Source organism: Hyla sarda, chromosome 1, assembly GCF_029499605.1.
Source record: "Hyla sarda isolate aHylSar1 chromosome 1, aHylSar1.hap1, whole genome shotgun sequence".
Taxonomy (NCBI): domain Eukaryota; kingdom Metazoa; phylum Chordata; class Amphibia; order Anura; family Hylidae; genus Hyla; species Hyla sarda.
In genome coordinates this window covers 82,450,633-82,469,385 of record NC_079189.1, presented here as the reverse complement: position 1 = coordinate 82,469,385, position 18,753 = coordinate 82,450,633, and the positions used below count along the sequence as shown (strand labels likewise).

The 18,753-nt window shown below is 42.9% G+C and overlaps 1 protein-coding gene across 5 annotated transcripts in view; it reads right to left on the bottom strand.

Annotated features, from left to right (window-relative positions):
• The window catches only part of TBC1D1 (TBC1 domain family member 1), a 254,893-nt gene that overhangs the window by 36,645 nt on the left and 199,495 nt on the right, over positions 1-18,753 (bottom strand). For all 5 annotated transcript variants that reach the window (XM_056556519.1, XM_056556526.1, XM_056556534.1 and 2 more), the window contains 3 exons: positions 11,797-11,982; positions 5,255-5,416; positions 1,273-1,431 (listed from right to left, as the gene is read on the bottom strand). In XM_056556519.1, the coding sequence (XP_056412494.1) occupies positions 1,273-1,431; positions 5,255-5,416; positions 11,797-11,982 (507 nt within the window). The remainder of the gene's footprint in view (positions 1-1,272; positions 1,432-5,254; positions 5,417-11,796; positions 11,983-18,753) is intronic.

The window sequence follows — 18,753 nt, the reverse complement described above, 5'->3', positions numbered from 1 at the left end:
CTCCTCCTTATCTCCATGATCAGGGCAGGGAGGAAACAGGAAGCTGAATCATCAGCATTCAGCCTTCTGTTACAGCCAGGACAATACTGGAGCATGGAGAGACACGTACCTGGACTCTGTTCCTAGATTTAGAATTATATATATTTTTTTAAACTTGACGTTATAGTGACTTCTACCTTTCACTACACTAGACCTGACCTGGAAGCTGTTATGTACCTTTTTATGTAAGATAAGTAATCCTGTATATTTGCTGTATGTTAAAAGTTATTATAGAGTTGCGTATTGTACGGCTCGGAGGAAAGAGTGTCCAGCTCCTTATTTGCTCGTCTCACTAACTGAGACTAGGGGTGGAGACACACGGATTGTATCCTTACGTTTTTATTTAGATCATAAAATATGACCTGGCACCACTACTATGATGCATATACTGAAGACAACATTCCTATTTTCAACTCAGGAATCACATGAACCGACCGAGTGGTACTCATGTGCTGAAACAAAGTCCATAATCACTAGTAGCAACAAGAAAGGTACAAACAGAGCACTCGCCCGGATGAAATCACTTCTTGCTTAGTTTATTGGGTTTGTGGTGGCATACAGGCAACAGCATCTGCGCTAAACGGTCCATCGCCTTCTCCTCTGTTCCCCCACTGTGCCATCTGTCTTGCTCGCCTGTATGCCACCACAAACCTACTGGGGTACAGTCAAGACCAGATGTCTCAGTGCTAGTGTCCAGCTACCTGGAGGTCCTCAAATCTACCATCACTTCCAGTAAGTCAAGTCTATACCTACAGTCCAGTCGAGCCTAAAGTCAATGATCTAAAGTACATTACAAGTATAATTGGTCCCAGCAAGCGGCGAGGTCCTTCTGTGTCCCTGGCCACCTGGGATCTCTGGGATTCTGGCCGAGTTGTAGAGACTATAACAACTGTCTGACCTCAGTAAAGCCTCCGTTAAACCATAGCCTGGTCGTGGACTCTCATTTCACTGCCTAGGGATAGCGGAGATATCGTTTGGGTTGTTCCAATACCCAAAAAACACTTTGGCATCATGAACATTAGGGGTTAATAACACCTTGCCCCTTGGGTTAATACCATCTGCCCCATCCACCTACACCGCTACACACCATGCTCCCGCCATTCACTGTGGCTCACCACATCTTGCCTTCTAAAAGTATTGAAAACCAAAATAGAACTTCCAACGCACTTGTGAACAGAACATACACATATAAATGTATTCCACTTAATATAGTGTAAAACATCCAAAACTTACCCAGATCAATAAGTATGGCATGTTGTTGAGTGGTAAGCTGCTTAAGTAGCTCTTTATATGGAACATCTTTTATGGGGCTTCGGCTAGGCATCTGATGTCTCAACTGATACTGTTCTGCTAAAAACTTCCAGATTTCTCCTCGATGAGGTCGAGGGACACCTAATAAGAAACAAATAAATTAGACTTAATTTATCTTTTTTGCTCACATTTGTTTGGAAAGCTTTAGCAATAGTGACACATTGGTTCTTTAAAACCAAGATTATTGGATGCATACTGTATGTATACTTTGTCTAAACAGTAAGCTGTATTTGCACATAAGGTGTAGTCCATGTTTTCTGGTTATTTTTTACTGACATATCATTAGCCAAATTCAGGTTGCTAAACACAGATATATGTGTATACTGTAAGGAGGTCCATGTGTGTTTTGAGAGAGGTCAATGTGTGGGAACTGTATTATGAATGCTAAAAATAGTGTCACCTGAAGGAAGCCTTAAAATGCACTGGTCTAGGTACAGAGTAAGGCAGAGTAAGGTACAGAGTTCACATGGTGGAATGTCCGCACAGAAAATTTTGGAAAAGAGGACATTAGACAGCCAAGCGTCGGCAGAACATGCTCGGAAATGCGCCATCTCATAGCCTGAAATTAATTTTCTTGTAAAAACTGGAATCAGGATTTCTGCGGCAGTTCTACCGTGTGAACAGAGCAACAGAATCCCATTGAAATTAATTGGACACTACTGCAGCAGAATGTCCATGCAGAATATTCATGCAGAATTCGGAACGGACATTCTGCCACGTGAACACATCTTAAGACTTAAACCGGGAGTCCAGTAAGGGAGTGAGATTTAAAATGTAGCTGGACAACTCCTTTAACCCCTTAACAACGCAGGACATATATTTACGTCCTGCGCTGGCTCCTGATATGTGAAGTGCGCTCAGGGGCTGAGCGTGCTTCATACCCACCAGGTCCCGGTTGCTATGAGCAACCAGGACCTGCGGTTAATATAGGACATCACTGATCAGGCTGATGTCCGGTATAAACCCTTTAGACGCCGCCTTTAAAGTTGATTGTGGCATCTAAAACAGAAGAAAACTGTTGCCGGTTAGCTCAGTGGGCTGTTCGGGACCACCGCAGTGAAATCGCAGCGTCCCGAACAGCTGAGAGGACAGCCGGAGGCTTCTTACCTTGCTTCCCGCTGTCAGATCGTCGCTCTGCTGCTCCATGCCAGAGATCCAGGCTGGAGCAGCAGAGCACCGATAACACTGATCAATGCTATGCTAGTGCATAGCATTGAACAGTGTCTGCAATCAAGGTATTGCATTTTCTAGTCCCCTATGGGGGCTATAACATTGCAAAAAAAAAAAAAAGTGTAAAACAATAGTTAATAAATGTGATTTAACCCCTTCCCTAATAAAAGTTTGAATCACCCGCCTTTCTCATTAAAAAAAAAGGTAATTAAAAATAAACAGATGTGGTATCGCCGTGTGTAAATGTCCAAACTATAAAAATATAATGTTAATTAAACCGTACACGTAAAAAAAATTCCAAAGTCCAAAATTGTGTATTTTTGGTCACTTTGAATACCCTAAAAAAATTTATAAAAAGCGATCAAAGTCCCAAAAAGTCCCGTCAAAACAAAAATGGTCCCGATAAAAACTTCAGATCACGGGGCAAATAATGAGCTCTCATACATCCCTGTATATGGAAAAATAAAAAAATTATAGGGGTCAGAAGATGACAATTTTACACATACGAATTTAGGTGCATGTAGTTATAATTTTTTTATAGTAGTAAAATAAAACAAAACCTACATAAATTAGGCATCTTTTTAACTGTATGGACCTACAAAATCAATATATGGAGTCATTTTTACTGAAAAGTGCACTGCGTAGAATCAGAAGCCCCCAAAATCTACAAAAATTTTTTCCAATTTTGCCCCACAAATATTTTTTTTCTGGTTTCGTTGTAAATGTTGTGGTGAAATGATCGATATCATTATAAAGTACAATTGGTGGCACAAAAAATAAGCCTTCATATGAGTCTGTAGGTGCAAAATTGAAAGTGATATGATTTTTAGAAAGTGATGAGGAGAAAACAAAAACGGAAAAACCTTAAAAAATAAAAGAAGCCCTTAAGGGGGTTAAAAAAGCTGCAAATGTTTAATGTTATTACACTTTGAGATTTTCAAATAAAGCATTGCATGTACAGTGGGGATCAAAGGTTTGGGCACCCCAGGTAAAAATTTGTATTAATGTGCATAAAGAAGCCAAGGAAAGATGGAAAAATCTCCAAAAGGCATCAAATTACAGATGAGATATTCTTATAATATGTCAACAAAAGTTAGATTTTATTTCCATAATTTAAACTTTCAAAATAACAGAAAGCAAAAAAATGGCGTCTGCAAAAGTTTGGGCACCCTGCAGAATTGATATCATGCGCTGCCCCCTTTGCAAAGCTGAGACCTGCCAGTGTCATGGATTGTTCTCAATCATCATTTGGGAAGACCAGGTGATGTCAATCTCAAAGGTTTTAAATGCCCAGACTCATCTGACCTTGCCCCAACAATCAGCACCATGGGATCTTCTAAGCAGTTGTCTGAAAATAGTTGACGCTCACAAAGCTGGAGAAGGCTATAAGAAGATAGCAAAACGTTTTCAGATGTCAATATCCTCTGTTCGGAATGTAATTAAGAAATGGCAGTCATCAGGAACAGTGGAAGTTAAAGCAAGATCTGGAAGACCGAGAAAAATAGACAGAAAAGCTTGCAGGATTGTGAGAAAAACAATTCAAAACCCACGTTTGACTGCACAGAGTGTAGTAGTGTGGTACACTATTCCACTATAAAAAGAGATACTTTTACAAATATGGTCTTCATGGAAGAGTCATCAGAAGAAAACCTCTTCTACGTCCTCACCACAAAAATCAGTGTTTGAACTTTGCAAATGAACATATAGACATTTTGGAAACAAGTTCTGTGGACCGATGAGGTTAAAGGTAAGTTTGGAGAAGAAGGGGAACAGTATTTAATGAAAAGAACCTCTGTCCAACTGTTAAGCATGGGGGTGGATCAATAATGCTTTGGGGTTGTATTGCAGCCAGTGGCACAGGGAACAGGGAACATCTCACGAGTAGAAGGAAAAATTGATTCAATAAAATTTCAGCAAATTTTGGATGCTAACTTGATGCCATCAGTGAAAAAGTTAAAGAGAGGATGGCTTCTACAAATGGATAATGATCCTAAACACACCTCGAAATCCACAGGGTATTACATCAAGAGGCATAAACTGAAGGTTTTGCGATGGCCTTCACAATCTTCTGACCTCAACATAATTGAAAATCTATGGATAGACCTTAAAAGAGCAGTGCGTGACAGACAGCCCAGAAATCTCAAAGAACTGGAAGACTTTTGTAAGGAAGAATGGGCAAAGATACCTCAAACAAGAATTGAAAGACTCTTGGCTGGCTACAAAAAGCATATACAAGCTGTGATACTGGCCAAAGGGGGAAGTACAAGATATTAACTCTGCAGGGTGCCCAAACTTTTGCAGACACCATTTTTTTGTTTTCTGTTATTTTGAAAGTGTAAATGATGGAAATAAAATCTAACTTTTGTTGACATATTATAAGAATGTCTCATCTGTAATTTGATGCCTTTTGGAGATTTTTCCATCTTTCCTTGGCTTCTTTATGCACATTAATACAAATTTTTACCTGGGGTGCCCAAACTTGTGATCCCCACTGTACATACTGTATTAAATTGTAGGAAGAAACATAACTGTTGCTAATGCTACAACTAAAGGGTTATCCATTGATTGAAAAAAAAGCTAATTTCTTCCAAAAACAGCACCACCTCTGTCCTCAGGTTGTATGTGGTATTGCAAGTCAGTTCCATTGAGCGGATTGTAACAAAGTTGTAATACCATACCCATCACAGGGGCAGGGTGTCCTCTTTAACGCTTACAAGTCATTTTACAGGATTACCTTGCCCAACAGCAGCATGAATCTTTTCCATATCAGCCTTAATTTTCGCTCTTCCGGGGATGTTCAGCATTTTTTCCCACACGAGTGTCACGTCTTTAAGACATGGAGTGATTTCTTCATAGTCGAGCTTCAGGCGCTTATTTAGCAAGTCATTTTCTGATGCTTTGTAAACACAAAAATAATAAACAATTCTTTATTTATTGAGCATATTGCAAAAAAAAAATAACAAGTTACAGATTGTTACGTGTTCTACTTACTTCTGCTCCCCTAAAGCATTAAAGAGGCGAAGTATGTGTGATTCATTTAAAGGAGAACTCCAGCGAAAATTAACTTATCCCCTATCCACAGCATAAGTAGCTGATTGTGGGGGGTCCAACCACTGGGACCCCCCCGTGATCTCTGGGACAGGACCCTGGCTCTCTCTACGAGGAGTGCGTGTCCTCTAGGGCTAGACGGCACACGTTCCATTCATTTCTATTGGAGGGCCGATGATGCCCGAGTGCTGTACTCTGGTCTTTTTTGCGCTCCTATAGAAATGAATGGAGCCACCTCACTGAGCACCGGCCAGGCCCATTCAGAAGATTGTGGGGGACTCCTGTGATCAGCTACTTATTCCCTATCCTGTGGATAGGAGATACGTTAGTATATTAAAGGAGAAATCCATCAAAAACTAACAACAACAAAAACTATTTATACACACAATAACTCATGTATAGAGGGAGAAAAAGGAAGATCTAAAATAAAAAAAATAAATCAAAAATAAACAATGATCTATTAATTTAATATGGCTGTCAACTGAATGTTACAGTTCTAACCAGGTAAGAGATCAAACAGAGAATGAAAACTAACATTTTGAGGAAACATATCAGGCTCTTTGTTGGCTCATACTAGTACATGCTCTACTTTTTGTAGTGACTATGCAAATGTTCTAGTTTATAATTTTTTTCTAACAAAAAAACCATTTGTCCATTAGCACAAAACAGTACTAAACAACAATCGCCATATCTAAAAGAAAGATAATGAGCCAACTGAGGGGTTGTACCAACCTACATGTAAAGTTATATATAGTAAACTGTATGCCAGCTGCATGACTGTAAAAAGTAGTCAATGCCCATACCCATATGTGGTTAGATCTGAGAAGTATATGGAGATGAGGTCTCTGTTGCCTATAAATAGGTAGCTTGATTATTACCCCTGAAACACAATGAGTTGACCTAATACAATGATCCCTCAGAATGGATATTTCACTGGTAAAACCTGTGTATTCCTAAAGTGCATGCACTGACTGGTGTCTGGTAGCGCCCCCTACAGTACAGGAAGGTATTACAAGTCCTCTACTTTTTACCTCTGCCAGGGTTAGCTGCTCCTTTGGACACCAGGTGAGGGCGGCTCCATTTTCCTTTTTTTAGGACACTGCATGTTCTGTACAGGACCCTGAAGAAGCTTCTGTCCTCTACATAGACCAGTGTTTCCCAAAGAGGGTGCCCCCAGCTGTTGCAAAACTACAACTCCCAGCATGCCCGGACAGCCGAAGGCTGTCCGGGCATGCTGGGATTTGTAGTTTTGCAACATCTTGAGGCACTCTGGTTGGGAAACACTGACATAGACAGTGATTACAGCTCCCAGCAGATCTTTATTACTTTTATATGTAAGGATTTGCTTTATCTCTATTAGTTATCTATTTAGTTTTCTTCAATCCTCACTTTTTCCTATTTTTGGATGACATTTTGGTGGCTTCAGAACCAATTACCAGGTTTCCATAGAGTTCTGGTCTCAACATACGATGGTTTCAACATACAATGGTCGTCCTGGAACCGATTAATATTGTAACTTGAGGGACTACTGCATATATAAAATAAAGGAATCTTATAGGACTAGCTTTTGCATTGTATGTTTTGTGAAAATCTTATTTAGTTGTTGATTTTCTCAACTATTCTAAGTTACTGAAGGTGCTAGTCATACACACAATGATATCCCATATTCACTGTGAATAAACTATGCCCCAAGCTATTGCATTACGAGGACATTTTCACAGCCAACTATTGTATTGCGTTCACACCTCAGAGATTGGCAGCCGAGCTTTAACAGAAGATAAAGAGATTACCAGCTGAAGGAAGGAAACATTGGTGGGTTCTGCCTACATTTTTATTAAACTCTACTTACAAGACTGAAAAAGAAAATCCCCACTCCCATTAAGGCATATTACAACCAACAAAAAGATTCTGAAAACTAAAACATAATTAAAAAATGCTTGATACCAATAACATCCAAATGGGTCATATAAACACACATTTCAACTTTTCATGATAAGCTGGTGCGTGTACATGAGGAGAATTATCCTTTCTGGCATTATATAACATATATGGCATTTTTACTAGATATTGCAGGCTTTATCTCAAATGTTCAGTTTTACCTGAGCTAATTAGTGGAGCTTTACATCTACGAGGTTCCCCATATAATGCTCGCGCGCGCACACACACATACATATAGAAGAGGGGGTACTGCTCCTGTATCTCATTACAGAACACCCTAGAATGCAGAAGCAGCATGGAGGACATCATAGAGCAGAAGTAAACAGTTTAAAGGACATCTGCAGCCCATTAACACTTGTCCCCTATCCACAGGATAGGGGATAAGTGTTTGATCGTGGGGTGTCCAACCGCTGGGGCCCCCGAAATCTCCTGTACGGGGGAACATGGCTCTGCCGCGGCTCTCCCGTGCAGGAGGAGTGCTGGCCGCAGCGTGACGTCACGGACAAAACGCCTCCTCCATGTAACTCTATGGGGGAGGCAGCGTTAGTGCCTCCCCACCTCTCCCGTAGAACTATACAGGGACAGGGTGGGGAGGTGGCACAACAGTCGACCTCTCAGGTCGACGCAATGCGCATTAGCACTTACACTGGGTGCTAATGCCGGGGCCCTGTTTAGCAGATCGCTGGGGGTCCCAGCGGTCAGACCCCTTTGCGATGAAACATTTATCCCCTATGCTGTGGATAGGGGATAAATGTTAAACGGCTGCAGATGTCCTTTAAGTTGTTTTTCCCTCCCCAGTCTCTGTTCTCACCACTCTCTATAGACTTTTACAGGCAACATGCTATCTGGTCTCTTCCTCTCATGATGGAATTCAGCTGATTTTTTTTATTTTATTAAATGATAGTTTTGCAGATGAGGGGGGGGGGAATCAGATATTTTGCTAATTTTTCCACATTTATGCAACATTTGAAATGATGTTACCATATAAGGTTCTATATGCACATGTAAATGCTGATTACACTGTAGGAAGCCAATAAACTTAGGGACTGGTTGCACAATTTCACTTACATTTATTAGTTCTATTACTAATTCTGTCCTCAAGAAGTTTTCCAGCTTCCTCATTTATTTAACATTGAAGGCAGGGCCGGACTGGCCATGGGCCAGGCTGTCCATATGCCGGCACCAGACTTGTTTTTTTCAATAAAACAAATGCGGCCCTTGCTGCTACCTCTGCACCCCCGGCCGCCCCTCCGGCATGCGCAAGGCCCCCTTTTAAGTTCAGGCTGAAGCGGGCCTCCCTCCTGGCCGGTCTCCTGGCCCCAAGAACTCCTGAGTTAGCCAGGGAAGGGACACTGCTGCTATAAAAGCAGCAGATGTCCGTGCGCAGGCACGCCCTGACATCATGGACGTGTCCCTGCCCGGCCGCTCAGAGCAGGAGGAAGAATCGCTGGCGCTGCAGCCTGCTGATCCCCTCCTGCGTAAGGTAATGAATAGTTAAAGAAAAGGGTAGAGTATTTAGGGCAGGAGGGGTCTGGAATGGGGACAGAAAAGTTGTAAGGAGGTGGACTGGGGCTGCAGGGAAGGGGGGGGGTTGTTTTGGGGGGAATTGGTAAGGATACAAAAGTTGGAAGGATGAATGAGGGTCTGGGGGGAGAAAGGAACAGATGGGTCCCTGGGGGCACATAAGTTTGACAAAGTTGAACAAAGGATGACTCCGGTATGGGGGGAGTAGAGGGGACCAGAGAGGTATGTGGGGGGGGGAGAGAGGGGGTCAGAGAGGTCTGGGGGAGGGAACAAGGGGGACAGAGAAGAAGGCTGCAGAAGGGTCTGGGGAGGAGAAGGGGGCAGAGGGGTCTGAGGAGGAGACTGGGTCAGAGGGGTCTGGGGGGAGAAGGGGGCCGAGGGGTCTGGGGGGGGAAATGGGGGCAGAGAGGTCTGGGGGGAGGGGAAGAGTGGCAGAGAGGTCTGGGGGAAGAGGGAGCAGAGTGGTCCGGGGGTAAAAAAGTATGAAGGAGGCTGACTGAGGTTTAAGGGGAGGGAGAAAGGAACAAAGGGGTGGGGGGTTACGAGAGTGTAAAGGAGGATGTCTAAGGGGGAGGGGAGAGAGGGGACTGGGGGATGAAAGAGTAAAGAAGGATGACTGAGGGGTCTGGGGGCTAGGGGACTGAGGGGCCAGGGGGGGTACAAAAGTTAGAAGAAGGATGACTACGTGTCTAGGGGGAAGAAGGGGGCAGAGGGGTCTGGGGGGAGGGGTGAAGGCAGCAGAGAGGTTTGAGAAGGTGAAGAGTGCAAAGACAGAAAGAAAAAGAGGGGCGCTCTCTGGTGTGCTGTTGTAGGAAAAAGATGGACAGAACCCACCACCTGTGGGTGTCACACTTGGTCCACTGGGGTGGTCCAACAGAACAAGCAAGACCTTGTGAGGGTTGTGCGGTGGGTAGGACACGTGCAGTGTGCAGCTCACTTTCCCTTGTCCGTATCCACAAGGGTACGGAAATGTAGAAGCAGAGTAAAATAGAAAAAAGAGGGAAAACCGGTGGAGCGCTTCTACTAGTAATGACGGAACTCAGAATGCCACGGTAGCGCAGGATGATATTTATTAAAAGATTTCGGACAACACGTTTCGGCGCTGGCACGCGCCTTCCTCGGGTCCACAAAACAATCAAGTTTGTGCGTTCTGGGGTGTGTTGCTGTGCTTTTGGTGGCATGGCCAAGGAAGAGGGCAGAGGGGTCCGGGGAGGAGAAGGGGGCAAGAGGGGTCCAGGGAGGAGAAGGGGGCAAGAGGGGTCCGGGGAGGAGAAGGGGGCAAGAGGGGTCCGGGGAGGAGAAGGGGGCAAGAGGGGTCTGGGGAGAAGGGAGCAGAGGGGTCTGCGGAGGAGAAGGCTGCAGAGGGGTCTTGGGGGATTACTGAGGGGCCAGTGGAAGTACAAAAGTTGGAAGAAGGATGGCAGAGTGTCTAGGGGAAGAAGAGGGGTCTGGGGAAGAGAAGGGAGCAGAGGGGTCTGGGGAGGAGAAGGGAGCAGAGGGGTCCGGGGAGAAGAAGGGAGCAGAGGGGTCTGGGGAGGAGAAGACGGCAGAGGGCTCTGGGGAAGAGAAGGGGTCTGAGGGGGGTGGTGGTAAAAAACTATGATAACTGGGTAACTGAGGCTCAGGGGAAGGGGAGAAAGGAACAGAGGGGTTGGGGTGATGAAAGTGTAAAGGAGGATGACAGAAGTCGGGGGGCAGAGGAGTCTGGGGGGATGTAAGGGATCTGATGGAATAGGGGAAAGATGGGTCTGAAAGAGGACTAAGGGGTCTGAGGGGACTTAAAGCCCATCCACTTTGAGGACATTGCTCTGGCAGAAATCCACTTGCAGTGGAGTCCAATTGTTTTCAATGGGATTCTGCTGCCCTGTGCACATTGCAGAATCGCCGCAGAAGAATTTCGCCGTTGTAATGGATGTTCACCCAAAGAATTAATGTTTGTTTTTTGGGTGGATGTCCATTCTGATGGCAGAATTTTGCCGGACTGCATTACCAGCTATAAAATGGTGCACATCTGTGTGGTCCTACTGCCAATGGCTTCAGTGATGCAAGCTGCAAGCAGACATTCTGCTGGCTGAATGTCCACAGTGTGGAGAACCCTGAGGATGAGGGGAAGGATGAGTCTGGGGAGGACAGTACAGGGGTGAGATTTTGCCAATCAGAAGAAACGGCATCTAGTAGTATTTTTAGGGGTCATGATGTATGGCAGTATTACAATGATTATTGTAATCATACAGATGATGTGAATATGCTAACAAGTGAGGAGTCAATGATGTCCGGGCCTCAGACTCTGCAGAAGACGATGTAGCTGGAAGAAGACATGTCATCTTGACCAAATGAAGAAGAAAAGTAAAAAGGAAGACAACAAAGAAGACATCTCCTGTGAGTCATTATACCATTGTGTACCCCAATCTGTGGCTCTCCAGCTGTTACAAAACTACAACTCCCATTATGCCTGAAGCTTTGCAGTCATGATGGGAGTTGTAACTTTGCAACAGCTGGAGAGACACTTGAACCGAGATGATTTTAGACTATGCAGCCCAGTTTATTTTAATGGGAGTCTGACTGCTGTGACCCTCACGTCAAAAAAAAAAAAAAATATGTCTAATATGCCCGGGCCTATTTTTGGCCACAGTCCAGCCCTAATTGTAGGGATCTGTTTCCAGCATGAAAGGACCACTAATTCAACACTGAAGATTGGTATGTCCAAGATAGAACACAAAACAAATGCATCAGAATAATAAAGTTCAAACCAGTCTGACCATTTACCTTGTAACTTTTGATTTTCCTTTTCCATCCTGAGAAGTAGAATCTGCTGTAGAATGGCTTTTTTCCAAAGTTCTCTCAGTTCTTCTGGAGTGCGGTGTCTTATTACTGATACAGTACCAAACAGACCATCTTCACATACAGGCTGCAGCGGAGACCTTGGGGGGATATCACCCACTTCTGAGCGTTCTAGAGAAACAAAATATAGTACATCTTATCCAATCTTAAAAGAGAATTAATGGGGACGGCACTAGTGATACGATTTTGCAGTCTATTGTGAATGTCCTCAGTGCATTCAATTAGCAGGTGGATACATAACCTCCACTCCGGAGGGGTGAGTGAGTGGTGAACCTTTGCGTCTGGAGGTGCTCAACGTGTATCAGAAAATAGCAATAGAGTATAACTGTGATAGAAAAGGAAGTATGGAGCACTCACACAGCGACACTTGAGCGAAGGCTGTCGGCGGAAGATGGTCTCAGTCCTGGGTGTCCATGGCGGGGAGGCGGCAGGTGTAACGAGGGGAGCCTCAGACACCGGTCAAGGACCGTATGACGCCCACTGGTGCTACGTCAGGCCGTGTACACGGCCTGACGAAGCGCCAGTGGGCGTCATACGGTCCGTGGCCGGAGTCAGAGGTTACACCTGCCGCCTCCCCGCCATGGACACCCGGGACGGAGACCATCTTCCGCCGACAGCCTTCGCTCAAGTGTCGCTGTGTGAGTGCTCCGTACTTCCTTTTCTATCACAGTTATTATATAGTACATCTGACATCTTTAAGACTTTTCGATTAAAAGGACAATAGTATATCATGTAACACCTTGTTACAGTGGATGGGCTCACACATAACATTAGGTTGAATTAGAGCAGTAGTTTTAAATTTTCTCATACTGTTTTTTGTCTTTAAACTCACATTTGTGTTTGATATTAGGAGAAAATACTGCATGGATAATTTATTATAAATATATAACCCAGCGATGACGCAACACTCAGAGAAGTCCAAAAAAAAACTGTGGATTTATTTCTGTCACATCGCAAAGTTTCTGCTCTTAAGGAACCATTTTGAAGCTTGAAAATGGCTCCATAGGAGCAGAAACGTTGCTTGTTTGATGTGACAGAAATAAATCCACAGTTTTTTTGGACTTCTCTGAGTGCTGCGTCATCGTTGGTTTTTATCTAATAAGGACTTGAATCAAGGAGTTCTGGATGCTGGCACCAACTGCATTAAGGCTGAGCAGTGCTGCAGTATATTTTTGGCTATATATAATTTTTATTTATACTACTGTTTTGCATACCACTGCTTAAAAAAAACTTCAAGAAGAGAAAACTTTACCCTTTGACTGTTTTGCATACTACTACTTAAAAATAAAACATTTAAAACAGAAACATTTAACACAATGTTGAATAGAACCCAAAATTCCTAAATGTATAGGATGACCATACACCTTTAATAGCTGTCAGCCAAATGTTTATTTTACTGACAACTGTCTCTCCCGATCACTATGTACACTTAAAGGGATATTCCAGGATTTTTATTATTTGACTGTGCTAAAGGGGCTGTAAAATTTGTGTAGTTCATAATATAGTGTCTGTCCCTGTGACAGTGGTCTCACGATTCTTCTGTGATTTTTGACCCAATATTTATTTTTAATAGCATACAAAATTACTCAGGTCTCAGGTTTTCCCAGGTTGCAGTGCAGCCATGATATGACATCACTAGTCAGGTGTGCAAACGGAGCCTGTCATGCTTCAATGGGTGGAATGACCGCTGGGTCGGGGAGAGATCATTCTGCAACTAATTGTATTTTTGCATCAGCTGTAGGCACCCTGGTTAGAAACACTGGTCTTTTACATGGAATGCAGCTCACTTGTGTTTCAATGGGTGGGGGGGGGGGGGGGGCTGAGTAGGAGCAAATCCCAATAGCAAACCTCTCCTGCTCCAGACAGTTCCTGACATGGACAGAGGTGGCAGCAGAGAGCACTGTGGTCAGACTGAAAAGAACTACTCAACGTCTTCTGGAGCATACAGCAGCTGATAAGCACTGGAAGGGTTAATATTGTTTAATAGAAGTAATTTACAAATCTGCGTAGCCTCGCTCTGTTAATGCCCCTGATAAAAAAAATATATATCCAGAGTTTCCTGTTAAGTTCCCCCGACAGGTAATTTTTTTGAGGACCTCTCAGTCAGAGAAAGAATGCTTGTGACAATTCTAAAGGCACTGAGAACAACTGTATCACCTGTGCAATATTTAGGAGTTCCTAAAACGATTATTATCTGTTGGGAAAAGGGTGGGGGGGACTGCAATGAAAAATTGCTTTGAACAACTGAACTATGAGCATTCGGAGCAGGATAATGGATGAGATTAGTACTTACAAGAACACAAATGAGTTTTGTAGGATGAATTGGGATCAGTTCCTTAAAAAACACTTCAATAAGCCAACAAAAAAGATAAGAAATGGTTTCACTGTTTGATACCATTGTGTAGAGGGTTCACAATGAAGAGGACATTATAAGAGTCTAGTTTAACCGTGGCTGAAATGGTAAGCAGCTATTCTGTTCTACACAAATTAAGTCTGTTTGGGTTATGTCCATTGCTTTTCTTTAAATATATTTACGGTATTACAATATTGTCACCACCTTTCTCAATGTAATGTTCATTTGCTTGGAGTTCAGGCTAAAAACAAGGCATGAGGAAATTTTATGTCCCTATCGACTGGAGGAAAGAGTGGGCAGCTGAGCTATGTGTGGTATCAAACAAACTATTACTCCATTTGAGGAACACAACACTTGTTAATATTTAACAATGGTGCTACCTGCAACAGACACGAAAAAGGCATAACTCACAGATCAAACTACACAATAAACATCATCATAGCTGTCTGCCTGGAACTGAGGAAAGTGCAAACACTGTGTACACATACAATGGGTGAGAACTGTGAATATTATATAAACAGAGGCGCGGCCAGACTCCTTACTGGTTTTATAGGATTTGTTCACTATACAGTGATTTTTGTTGAGTTGCACATTTGCACATAGATGTGCAAAGACAGAAGACATTATAGACTGTAGCTAGTCAACATGAACCATATAGTATAGTGACATAAACCATGAAATTATATAAGATTTTAATTTACAAAGTGATTTCTAACAAAAAAAAAAACGGTGTATATTTCCGTATATAAGAAAAATAACATGCCTCAGGGGATCCATGGTGGGCCTAGATCGTGACATTAATGGGCCAACGGAAGACAATTCCCATCGGAAGATTGCTTTGGAACCAGATCAAAGCTGGGATCAACAGCTTAAATATGCACAGTAAAAAGCAGAGAAGGTCTGGTGGTCCAGTTTATACAAAAAAATTAAAACATTTAATAAAATAGGATTAAGAAGGGCTGGTGGCATGAGGAAAGCTCCAAATTGTAGTCTTTGGGTCTATATATGTATTGCCTTTTAGACCAGAATGGATAAAAGTTAGGTAAATATTGTATTATGAAAAAATTCAGAATTTTTTTTATCCCCCATTGAAATAGTTGACTTGTGGAACCCAGGCATTAAAGACAATACATTACAGCCTCACTGCTGGAGTGTGACAACAGGACCTGCGGAGTAAGGTGTGTGCATTATTGTTGCAAATCATTACCTGCATACATTCACCAAACACACTTTGGACAGGTAAAAGTCCTGGTTGACTTTCTTGTTGTCAAGATAACTTCTTGAGCAATTTTTACTCCAGAAATGGCCTCAGGGATACCCTCTGTAAGCTCACTGGCAGCCCTCTGGCATGAGATCAGGGTATAAATGGGTGGCCATGGCAACCAGAGTCCTAACAAATGCCCCAAGGTCTGCCATGTATATGAGACTAGAATGCAATTCTTAAAGGGGTAGGGTAGTTCAGTGGTGAAGTTTGAGATCGCGGGGGGTCCGACCGCTGGGGCCCCCAGCAATCACGCTGTACTTGGGCCAGGCTCTCCGGCCAGATAGTGGGTGTTGACCACCGCACGAAGCGGCGGCCAACACGCCCCCTCAATACATCCCTATGGCAGAGTCGGAGATTGCCGAAGGCAGCACTCCGGCTCTGCCATAGAGTTGTATTGAGGGGGCGTGTCGGCCGCCGCTTCGTGCGGTGGTCAACACGCCCCCTTCCCGCCGGCTGCCAGGGCCCCGTACAGGAGATCGCGGGGGACCCCAGCGGTTGAAACCCCCGCAATCTGCAACTTATCCCCTATCCTTAGGATAGGGGATAAGTTGTTCACCACTGGACTACTCCTTTAAAGTAGATTGGTCACCTTAATATGCTGCTTAAATTCCTAGTAGCCAAAACTGCAATAAGAATTATGCCATTTGGCTACTAAAAGTGCTGAAAGACTGCAGTGGACGGATATGATGAGAGGCTGGGGAGCATCCAGCCCATAGATCCCAGGAGCCATGAAAAGACCATCCAGAGGACACTTGAAATTGCAAAGCAAGGGGGATTAACACTTGGATTTTCTTGGTCATGTTAATGACATGACCTTGAAATGTTTAAACAGCTTTACCCCTCATTTAATAGTGCAGTAAGCATTTTTTTGGGGTCAAAAGTGCTGACATGGTCCCGTTATGTACATTTTTTTATTTATTTCCTGTTGCTTATGTAATGTTCAGTCAAGTCCTTAATGTGGCTTATAATCTAATTTCCCTATCACACACAAGTACTGTGAGTCATATTACAAGGCATAAATTTACCTATTTTATTGCTCACAATATTAAGAAAATGAAAAATTAGCTTTTCTCTTCTTAGCAAAATGAAAGGGTTATCCAGAATTAACAAAATATGACTGCTATCCTCCCAAAACAGCACCACACCTGTCCACAGGTTGTATGTGGTATTGCAGACAAGTCCCAAACATATCCCAAATTATTGAAGCTAAACTTTAATACCAGACACAAGCTAATTACAAGTACACATAGGCTGCACATCCTATACAATAAAGCAACAACAGATGGGTGCCAGACTTGGGTGTGTTACCTCCTAGCCCTCAATTCCAATATCCACACAATTAAAAGCCAGAACACCATATTCAAGTCATAATGCCAAGTGCAGTATGCTATTATTCCAAGTCGTAAAGGTAAACCACATACAGTAGCAATGTTTCAGGCCTGTGCCCTTCATCAGGATATTGTAAGATGAAGCACTTACATTTTCAGAGCAGTTTAGCTCTCTTCATGTGGGATTCCATGATAGATGCTATGACAAGGTGCGAAGGTGAAGCTTGATAGTAATGGAATAGGCTTGATGAATGGTATAGGCTTCAATAGTCGAAAAATTACAAACTTTATTATAAAAACCATCTTAAATGGGCACAGCTGTTGTGTAGACATGTCAAAAGTTTTGTTCAGTCAGGGTCTGAGTGTTCATACTACAATCAACAGAACTAACAGAGAAGAGCGGGCTAAGCAAGACAAACTTAAAGTAGTATTGTGAAAAATGTTTTCATCCTATTGTGCCCAGACTGCAAAAAGCTAGTTGGCCCACTAACCAAAGAAAGCCTGGCTGAGATCCAAAGATTCTCTGTGCAGATGGGAGAAACCTTCAGAAAGTCAGACATCTCTACAGCACTCCACCAATCTGGGCTTTTGGGCAGCCTAGAGTTTGAAAAGGCACCTAAAGGACTCTCGGGACTGTGAAACAATATTCCCTGGTCTGATGAAACCAAAATTAAAATTTCTGATCTCAAGTCTAAGCATCATGTCTGGAGAAATCAGGCACAACTCACCACCTGTCCAACACCAACCCTACAGTGAGGCATGGTGGTGGCAGCATAATGCTATGGGGGTGTTTTTCAGAGGCCAAAACAGGAAAAATGGCCAGGGTTGAGGAAAAACTGAATGAAACAAAATGTATTCTTAATAAAAACCTGATACAAAGTGCTATGGACCTCAGACTGGGCTGAATTTTCACCACCCAACAAGACCCTAGGCACAGAGCCAAGACTACACAGGTGGGACTTAGAGCCAACTCTGTGAAGGTCCTTGAGTGACCCAGCCAAATCCCTGATTTGAACTCAATTGAACATTACTGGAGAGACCTGAATATGGCTTTCACCCATGGTCCCCATTCATCCTGACAGAGCTGGAGAGAAGAATGGCAGAAAATCCTGAAATTTAGGGGTGCAACCCTTGTGGCATTATCCCCAATAAGACTGGAGGCTGTAATCACTGCCAAAAAGTGCTTCAATTAAGGCTCAAAATAATAATGGTCATGCAATATCTTATTTTTTTTTCTTTTTAATACATTTTAAAAAGTTCAAAAATTCTCTATTCATGTTCAATTCTCTACTCATTATGGGGTATTGTGTGCAGATCGATAGGGAAAAACCTGACGTTTGTTTTTACAACATAAAATGTGATCAAAGTAAAAGGGTCTGATAACTTTCTGAATGCAGTGCAAATCTTTTTCAATAATTAAATAGTAAAACACACGGTATACGGTAAAAACTGTAGTAACATAATGCTGTAAACTGTAGAAAAGTAGCTAAGTATACGAAAGTCTTCATGTTCTGTCTTGTAGTTCATAAAGTGGGAAATATTTGGAAGTCTGGGGTTTCTTGAGAACACAAGCGAGTATTGATAGAGAAGAGATGTTAATTAAAGGATGTACATTTATTACAGCAGCTGCTCTCTGAAAGACAAGTAAAACAAAGAGGTGTTCTGTGGGAGCCGCTTCTCTGCCAGTGCAGGTGATTATGTCAGCCATTTTTAACCTGAGGCACTTTATTTTTGCTCCAGTACCTCTTCATGGAAGCTGGAATGTGTGTGAAAGACAGGTCACGTACAGTTTTTATATGATGAGTGACATGATGCTTAGCCTCCACTCCAAGCAGTCAGTCAAGAGAAGGTAGAGGTGATAGTGGAAATAAGAGTCTAGGCACAAATTAAGTATCCTTCTTAAGACCTACATTAGGAACACAATGAAGAAGTGCCCA